Here is a 9,872-nt window from a genome sequence, read left to right as displayed (position 1 = left end):
AACAAGTGGTATAAACGAGGTATCTATTTTGCAGGTAAAAAGGTGAGGATTTATTGCTGGTCATTTAAATTCACTAAACACAATTGTCAATGTTTGCTAATGTGAGTTCCTTGATTCTCAGTCATTACACTATACAAGTGATAAACAAGTGATAAACATACATTTAAATATAAACAAGAAAAATATAAAAGACAAATAATAAGGTTAGCTGCCTCAAACATAGTGTTCCAGCATTTCTTGTATGTTGTTAACACTTTCATCATCGTGCTATGGGGTTTGTTTTCTCTAGATGGCACATGGCATTTTCTTTTCAAGGTAGGTAGAATTATAAACAGTTCTAAACATCAATCTATTTTAACCCAAAACCTTCAGGAAACCTGTATTATTTTTGGTTCACAGTGACTCCAAGAATAGATTCAAATCAATCAATGGTTTCACTAGAAAATTACAGTTCTGAAAAAAAACAAACCAGAAGATTTGAATAGGTATACTGAAGAGGGTTTGTCATTGTAAATCTCAAAAGGGTGGAAAGACTCTGGTGGCTGTGTCTTCAGCTCATCAGTTTCTTAGTTTTTACATTTGTTCTACTACAACCTCACAGACTTGGCCTCTTTAAGTCTGTTTTTCAACCTAATCACTGTTAAGTTCAGCAGCATGTGTTAGAACAGCCAAGTAGAAGTAAAGATTTAAATTCAATAGATCCATAAGTAGGCCTGAAAATCAATGCTAACTGGGCTTGAGAATCTTTGCAAAGAAGAATCTGTAACAATTTCAAACTCTATATATGCTGTGCTGATAGAAAGCTAATCTAAAGGACATGTAACTGCAATTGATTTAAAGCATGCTTTAAAAGGTATGCAATGAAAACCATGCATCTTTTATTTTCCAGTTAACAATTAGGCCCTATTTTGTGTTAGTCTTCTTGCACATAAACTCCAAATAAAATACATTCAGTTTGTGGTAGCCACATAACACAATGCGAACAAAGGTGGCTGTACAGTACTGTAGTGCTTGTAGAATATCAAACTCAGTAGGTTTGATGATGCCTTAATATTTAAAAAAGTTTTTTTTAATTTGTTTTTTGTTTGTTTGTTTTTTTGCGATGAATCCTAAAAGTTAGAGTTGCCAAACTGCAAAGAGCATCTTCCAACAACAGGGGGAGCCCGCGTACTCCAAAGCTTTTGTTCTCATAATAATAGCTTTGTGGGCCTGCATTGGTATTGGAGTCTTTCCGGGGTCTAGACATCACGTCTGCCTTGGTTGAGCGTTAGGAACCGCTGATGTCCAGGTAGTAGTTTATCCGCAGAGTTTGCACTAACAGACTGCGCAACAGCTTTCAAGAGAACCTCTGGTTTTGGCGGAGAGGCAGCGCTTAAAGGTTTCAGAGAACTGCTGCGACGGCTAGCAATTCACAGCTAATAGTTAGCCGCATCCGCAGAGAGGTAATGTCTCCAACTGTACAGCATTTGTCATTCCCATGCTGGGCTTGGTATGCGTTCCAATCAAAAATATTTTGCAGTTTATAGCCAGGTAACATGCTAAAGTAGAAGTTTTCCTTGAGTTTGTTGTCTGCTATTTAGCCGCATTACCCCAGGCTAGAAGCGTCAACGTCTGCTAGTGAGACGTTCACCTTAATTCAGATGTGTGGGCATGAGTGTTTTACTCTGACACGTTTCTTATATTAGTCTATTGCTTTTAAAATATGTTATGTCTGGCTAATTTGAGGCGATCACTTGAACCAAAACAGGACGATTCTGGATTTAAATAGTGCTAATAGTACTTTTTGATGCCTTCGTCACGTGACTATGCTGCAATAGGCGACCCACCCAACCTTGCCAACTATTGAGTCTCTTCCGGGGTGTGAGGCTGTTACACAGAGGAACAAATACTATGTGCCACTATTTGTTAATTGTAATGTAAATATACATGATGGGTTGCTAAAATACCTTTGTGTGCGCAAAGGTTTTCAGGAAGCATTTTAAAGGGAGTGTTCTAAACTATGCAGAGTTGACAGATTTAAGGGGGGAAAATAATAAAATGAAGGTACAGATTTGAAGATAAGGCAACTGACTACGAATTTCTGTATGGTCACAGTTGATGAGACCTGCTGTAACAGAAGGTTAATGTTGTCCTGATTGTTTTAAGAGCAGTTTGTGAGGGTAGGAACACCTGACTGTGGCTCTGCTCTACATGGAGGCTCAGCTGGCCTTGTTGGCTACAATTATCTTTTTTCGGTGGTGAACCAAATATTTGGTCCTGGGGTGGTCCTGTATTTTAGAGACAATGATTGGTTGATGCACATAACAAAATAAGTCACTAAAACAAAACCCCGCCCATGTATTCAGCTGATAGAAATTGACCAATCATTGTAACCAGACTGGATTAAGAATAGTGTCATAACCATGAAACTATGCAAAATTGATGAATTGCTACAGCATCAACATGTTGATTGTGCCTTATTTATATTTATATTCCATATTTATATTCACCATGCTGGTCATTTTACTTCGTCATCAATTTGATATCAATCTGGACGTTCAGATTGTATGAACTTGTTTTATTTGATCAAATGACCAACATAAAATGGAGAATTAAACAACAAACAGGATTGCATCGCATTACGCGTCCACTCAGCCGTAGACGACCGTCTCACTCACTATATGTACTCTGAATAATTTGTTGATATTCTTTCATTGAAGAAAAGGCCTGGCAGCTCAGCTAACTTAATACTGGTAATTTAAGTTACAGAATTTTATGCACAAACCTATTTTGTTTAACTTTAAACTGATGGAATTTGATAACGTATGGAACTTCGTAGAATTATTTTAAATAAAAGTTATCAAATTATGTTACACTGTCACATAATTTGAACAGAATCTCTAGTCTGATTAGAAAAATGGTTTCTTAATCAAAAATTGCTGGACATTGAAAGAGTTGCATCTCTTTTGCAGATCACTAACTTGTTAAGTCGCGTGCGTGCGTGCGTGCGTGCGTGACAGCAGGGAAACGCATTAAGCATGCAGGACAGCGAGTCCTGAGAACCTCTAGGTTACGTCCAGGACAGACTCTCCCACCTGAGTTAAGCCACTGCAGCCTCTATGAATAATGCTGTTGTTGACATCTGAAGACAATTTGTTCATTGGGTTTTTTTTGGGGTGTCAGAGTAAAATGGATTGAATCCACAAGTTTTTCAGGTTTTTTCATTCATGACTATTTTAAGGCAAAGTGTCATTTTTGTTTCTCTTTCCTGTAGTTGTAACACAAACGTGGAAACATTGAAGGGTTAGGAATACTTTGTAGAGGCACCTTTCTCACTAATCAATGGTATTGCTAACTGGAGATGAAATGATCCAATATTAATATGTGTATCTGTCCCAATATTAAAAAATAATTTCCATGGCGTATCATCAGTGTCGATGTGCCAGATTTATTTTATGTTTTATTTAGAATTCCTGTTCGCAGAACCATTTGAAAGGTTTGTTGCAGTTTGTTTTTGCATATTTCACCAATCAACCTAAAGTTTTTCTCAGTTTTTTAAAAATTTTTATTATTGATTTTACATTGGCTGTTATCCTCCTAATTGCACTGACTGAACAAATTGAAGTTGTGTTGCTCTTACATGCTTGACCAAGCTTTAAATTAGCTGTACTTGTGCAAAGGTATCAAATAAATTTGTATTTAGGTACATTTTGTATTTTTAAAAAGTCAGTTCATCTCTGTTTTCCTGTATCGGATCGGCATCAGCCGATACTAAACCTCAGATATCTGGATTGGTGTTGAAAGTGAAAAAAAGTGGATCCCTTTGCTAACTGGTGTTCTGTCGTACGTTTGCAGCGCAGCAGCTCTGTAGACGTCTTCATCCTGTCCTGTGTGTCTTGTTTCAGGGATGTCTGAAGTTAGTCTTGAGGCTGAGTCGGGGAAGACCTCAGCAGAGGACCCTCAGAGGGATTGTGAGGAGGCTGATGAAACAGAGGAGAGTTTGAGTGAGGATGTGCCTCCAGAGGTAGCACCCAGTAGCAGGGGAGGAGAGGACAAAGCTGACGTACTGTATGAGATCAATATTAACAGTGATGAAGAAACCGCAGAGTCGTCCAGTAAGGATGCTCAGGGGCAGGATGAGGGTCCTCTGTCGGGAACCGTGGCGTCCAGCAGGGTGGGCAGCGGGGCTAAACTCCAGGCTGAATCGGCCGGAACACCAAAGGGAAACGGAGATTCTCTCTCTGAAACAAAGGTGATATTTATTTACATTCATTATTGAAAATCAAGACTTTCTGGCACTTCCTCTCTGCGCTGCAGCCTGTCGCGTTTTATTTCTTGGTTTCCAGGGATGGTGGCGGGCTCTTCCTGTTAAATCCATTTATTCAGTTACATGTGATTGCTTCTTTTTCTAGAAATGAATTATTAGGGTGCTTGTGTTGCATATTCTGTCTTTGCTTTAGTCTGAAGTTGTGCATTGGATTTAAGATGCTTTGCTGGATCATTTGGAAGGAACCTGTTGATGTTGATTGTGGGCTTGGTGGCATTCTTCCCAACTGGCAGGCTGTTGCTCAGTGATGCGCTTCATTAATTTCTGCATAGAAGATCAAGTGTGCAGATTTTCTCTCTCTCTGTGTCTCACTGCAAACTGATTTAACTCTGTATATGTGTTACAAAGTGCTATACTTTAATAATCTCACCTTGCAACAAGTAATTATTTCTTTGCAGGTTTTTGCAGCGAATATGATAAATCCTTGTAGTTTGGTTGCAGTGCCACATTTCTTGTTTTTCTGGAAGCTCTTCAGTTCCAGAAGAGCTTGATGTCACTTCAGGGTTGCTGTGCTAATTGCATTGACAGTTCCCGAAGATTCACCAATAAGGCTTTTACTGGAAGATTTTTTTTTTGACCTTCCAAATTAGATTATCTACAAATGAAGGATTAAAAAATTGTGCTGCAGGTTCTTAGATAAAGTGGTTTTTAATTCTTTAATAAATAAAGCACATATCCCAAGTACTTTTTTCCATTTTAGTTAAAAGTGCATCAACGTACATGATGTTGGTTGATGTTTATAGACTGAATATTTTGGAAGCTCTTGGTTTTGCTGCCTTTATTGAACATCTGTGCTGATCATAGCTGATCATGGGTCAGTTTACAGATTCATTTTTTTGTGGTTGTTTCATTGTTTTGCAGTCCCCCATGGTGCAGAACATCCTGCAGTCAAGAGGCAATATATGAGCATTTCCTTATTTGCTGACGTAGAAGGCCGGACAATGGAATTGTTGTTTTCACCAGTCACTCCCTCACCAGTCTGGCTCGTTTCCAGCTGTAGGGATTCAAACTACAACCTGTCACTTTACATGGCTCAGTCGATTGGAGCCTCTTTACCTGTGTGTGTGTGTGTGTGTGTGTGTGTGTGTGTGTGTGTGTGTGTGTGTGTGTGAGTGCGCTGTCTCCAGTGTGTTTGACTCTTGAGGCGTCATAATTGGTTCATGTTCAGGTCCCATCCTTTAGAGGGTTGCCATGTAAAACAAGGTATATATACCTAAGTATATAGGCTTGTCACAATAATCAATGAATCGCATGTCAAATGAAAACAAACTCAATAATTTCCTTTAGTATGAGTTATCGTTCATCTTTTTTTTCTCTCTCTCTCTCTTTCTATCAAAAACTATATGATAAAGTCTTCAGTTTGGTGCTTTGGTCTCAACCAGCCCTTTTTTCTGAAGGATAATTTTGTGTACAATTACTTCATAATTCATTTTATTTGTTTTGTTAAATAAACAGTCTTCCAGTTCAAGTGTTAAATGTTCATTAGAATTTAAAATTTATTGATCTTTTAGAATGTGTTCTTATTATTTTGTCTTTACCATTGTATTATGTAACAATGGTCTCAAAACAACAATATTATTGTTAATCGCAATAACTTCTGGAACAATTTATCGTCCAGCAAAATTTATCGTGACAGGCCGACATGTATAGTTTTGGTACATCTCTACTGAAAAATAAAGTTTACTAGCTACTTTACAAAACTTTTGTTACCTTTTTTTGTTGTTCTTAAAGCCACTGAATCAGATAAAGTGGAGCATCAGACTGCAAGTAGTCTGATGTGCAGCATGCAGTCAGACAGGTAGAGCCAGGCCTGTGTGCTGTCTGCATGATGGTGTCACATGACCTTTCATTATGCATGGCTCTGTCACATAATACAACGGTCAACACACTTTGCCACATGTACAGTTAAAATTGTGACTCTGCTAATCATTATGTTCCTTTTAAATTGTTGCAACGAAGAGGAGCATTCCACTCGGATATTAAAACAAATTTTATATTATTATTTGAAAATTGACAGAGAATCAAAGGTCATAGGGTTGCTGTGACTAGTCAACAAAACCAACATTAGTTTTACTTGGCACCTAATTATGTCAACTTTTTTTCTTTTCTGTAATATTGTTTTAACAAAAAAGTTGATGTTTTTCATCAAACTTGATGAGAGAGAGAGAGAGACAGAGAGAGCCTCCACTGATTGGCTGGTTCCATCTGAGCTACATTCTCAAAATGAAGAAAATAATATTTTGTACATATTTTAAAAAAAAAATGTCATCAAAATCATTTAAAATATGTAAGCAAATATTTGCATATTAAAGTGAATTTTGTTAAATGTAAGACATGTCAGTTCTTTCATAACAAATAAAATATGTTATTTGTTCTGACATATAACATATTATATGTCGTATAATAAAATTTTATTATAAAAAATGTATCTAGAAATAAAAAGGTTGGCTTTCAGAATGTCTAATATAAGACTGAACTGCAAATAAAAATGAAACTCCAAAGGAATAATCATGTTGGCACCACCCTCCTATAAACAATTGTATAGTTAGTAAATTCATTTGATTAGTCTGGTTTTAACATGATTAGTTTATTATTTTATCTTTACAGTTATAAGTAATTAAAAGCTGATGGCTGCATGGTGGAAAAATTTGTGTTAATCATTCAAGTTTGAATGATTAACACAAATTTTTCCATAAACAGACAGGACAGTTTACTGTGCAGGTAAAACCGATCTGGCCTCCAGCGTCTCCTCTGCAGCTCCTCATGCATGACTGTTGTGTTGCAGCGAAACCTTGGATCATCCAAATACTCCAACGCACTTTAAACAAGTAAACGATAAAAAGTTCAAATTCACAAAAACATTGTCCGACATAAATATTGATTTAAACACATTACATCAAAAATAGGACTAGTGGGAGCAACCCTACATGAATTATTTAGGGCTGAACTATATACATCTGTCTGAGATCAAAGTTTATTTATTTACCTTTTATCCTGTACTGTTGATCACTTTTTATTTCATTCATGTACGTCATATTCTTCAGTCTTTAACTTTTTGTTTGGTTACTCATCAGTTCATTTGTGGAATAAACTGTTTGTAGGATCATTAAAGTTTTTAAAATCAGATAAAAGCAGTGTTTTACAAATATTTTAGTGGATTAGTATGAACAAAACCTCCAAAATGAAACACTTGGTTTACAAGACCAGGATCCTGTTACCCAATGATCTGGCAGTTATTTGAATTATCCTGCATGAAGGATCTTATTAGAGTTTACTGACGGTGTAAACTGTTTATAAATGGTCTTTTAGCCATTTGATGCTGCAGCTTTCACAGCTGAACCTCATGGAGTAGCTTCAGTGCATCATGCTGATTAGGTCAGTGTCCCAGTTTCCAGCTCCACACTGATTAGGTTGTAAAATTAAAGCGAGTCCTGAGTCTATAACCAGCGTATGTAAAGTGTGTGTAGCCACACCCTGTGGCTCTCCAGGGAAGCAGCTCACAGATGTTTCAGAACAGTTTTTGTTTTCAGACTCCATGTCTCACATTGAGGCTCCAGCTGTAGAAATGGAATCTGTTTTCTAAGTTAACAGTCAATAGCAGCTTTTAGACTTTAGGAACTTTTTGCAGTTCTCTAATATTGTTAGACATAGTTCCTCTTCTGTTTGTGTGCGTCACACAAACGGCTCCATCTGAACATGCTGAACCACTTTTCTAGGCTTTAGTTGTTTTTAGCTGTCTACCCCTTTTTTGAAAGTGATTTAAATCAACCTTTAATTAGAGTGACGGAAACTGTAATACAGTAGTCGATCTAAGATGATTGACTTGGTGGTAACGCCTTAAATACACACGTACTGCCTCTACACCTGATGTTAGCTGTGTAAAAGGAAAACGTGTCGCTCTCTGCATGTTGCATCACGTTGTCTGGTAATCAGCCAGTATGTGTGCTGTAAAATATGGTAGTGCTGATAACTGATGCAGACTTTGGCTGGACTAGAGCTGCATGTCCTGGTCAACATTTAACTCATTAACATGACCGTGAAAATCTCCTTTCAACCTGCTGGTTGATTTAAAGAAAGTTTGAGCTTGAGATGATAGATTTTTACCGCTTTGGAACTTTTTTTGTTGTTTAAAAAATACATTTTGTTTTTTTTCTGCAGTTGAAATCTGACCATGTCTTTACGGTCAGATTTTGAGAGGAGGTAGTTACCATTTGTCCTGTCAGTATAGCCTCCCACTGGAGCTGTGTCTCTGCAGCTCCTCCAGAGTCGGCATGGACCTGCAATTTTTTTCAAAGCTTGAAATCCATTTTGTCAACTTAACCCTGTTTAATAAGGGTGCACTGATAAAGCTGCTTCAAATGTAATTAATTTTGGGAATCGGTGATCAGCCGATACTTGCATCTGAAGCCGATCTTATCCCTCGATCTTAAATCAGCCACTGACCTCTTCTGCTCTGCTGTGAGAGGTCTGACTGAATGACCAGCCCAGCAGGTCACATCTGCACCTTTGCGGTTAACAATAGTCACTCCACTGTTGCCAACTCGGCAACATTCTTACTATATTTAGCTACATTTCAGACCAAAACAACGGAATCGGAAGGTCAGGCTTTTTAAATGTCAGTAATCGCCGATTGGCCAGAAAACTGCAATCTGTGCACCTCTTCTGTTTGACCTCTTCAAGAATACAGTCAACACACAATTTTCTGAATTTGTCTTCCTTCTCAGAAGGCAGTCATGTTTTGTTTGTTGACCAAAGAAGCATCACATTTCTCTTTAGGTTTGTAGCTGCAACTTGACAAAAAGTGAACATCCAGCTGATGTGAATACTTTTGCCATGTAATGTATAATATTCAGATGATTGTTCACTGGGAAGTTGCCCATCTTAGATTTTGGCCAATATTATTGCGGTATTGTCCAGAAGGTGGCAGAACACAGCAGTGTGGGTGGAGAGCTCTTTGACTTCTCTATCTTCTGCTCCAGTAACGGCTCCATTTCTCTTCCTGGTTCCAGGAGAGCACAATGGCTGATTGTCACCGAGGCTCAGCCGCTGAGATCCCCGTCACCAGCAATGGAGACCTGGATCAGAGTCCAGACAAGGTGTTCCTCAGGGTAGGCCTCTGGGCGCAGTCTTTGGCATCTTCACTCTCTCCTCAATTTCATTATTTCTTAACAGTCAAACTTTACCTAAAACTTGTAGTGCAGCAATTCTCTGCTAAATATTCTCCCCCTCCTAAAATAATGGTCATTTTGTTGTCAAGTGATTTTTGTTTGACTAAAACATCTTTTGTAAAGAGAGAGATTGTGATTTAAAAAAAACTGTATTTTTTTTTTAACATTTTTTACAAAAATCACCTTTGGCAATAAATGACTTGGGCCATTATTTTAGTAAGGTGACCACATGTGAGCTTCCACTTCCACTGTGAACACAAGTCTCATCTCCACAGGATTCCCACTCCGCTCCTCCAGGGAGCATGAAGGTCTCAGACTCTTCTGTCTCCGCCAGCAGCTTTGTCTCACCACCAGAGGGCGTCATCGAATCAGGACCACACAAAGGTAAACAATCCCCC

At 38.1% G+C, this 9,872-nt stretch overlaps 1 protein-coding gene across 5 annotated transcripts in view; it reads left to right on the top strand.

Moving 5' to 3' along the window:
- The first annotated feature begins 1,186 nt into the window (after positions 1 to 1,186).
- The window catches only part of arfip1 (ADP-ribosylation factor interacting protein 1 (arfaptin 1)), a 16,454-nt gene continuing 7,768 nt past the window's right edge, over positions 1,187 to 9,872 (top strand). The window contains exons 1-4 of one of the 5 annotated variants that reach the window (XM_008404421.2): positions 1,187 to 1,442; positions 3,885 to 4,231; positions 9,316 to 9,414; positions 9,750 to 9,858. In XM_008404421.2, the coding sequence (XP_008402643.1) occupies positions 3,887 to 4,231; positions 9,316 to 9,414; positions 9,750 to 9,858 (553 nt within the window). In that variant the 5' untranslated portion in view covers positions 1,187 to 1,442; positions 3,885 to 3,886. The remainder of the gene's footprint in view (positions 1,443 to 3,884; positions 4,232 to 9,315; positions 9,415 to 9,749; positions 9,859 to 9,872) is intronic. The other 4 variants (XM_008404434.2, XM_008404426.2, XM_008404454.1 and 1 more) reach the window with 4 other exon arrangements.

The sequence above is a fragment of the Poecilia reticulata genome, linkage group LG1, assembly GCF_000633615.1.
Source record: "Poecilia reticulata strain Guanapo linkage group LG1, Guppy_female_1.0+MT, whole genome shotgun sequence".
Taxonomy (NCBI): domain Eukaryota; kingdom Metazoa; phylum Chordata; class Actinopteri; order Cyprinodontiformes; family Poeciliidae; genus Poecilia; species Poecilia reticulata.
Note: the sequence above shows the minus strand (reverse complement) of the source record. Positions and strands in the feature narration are given on the sequence as shown.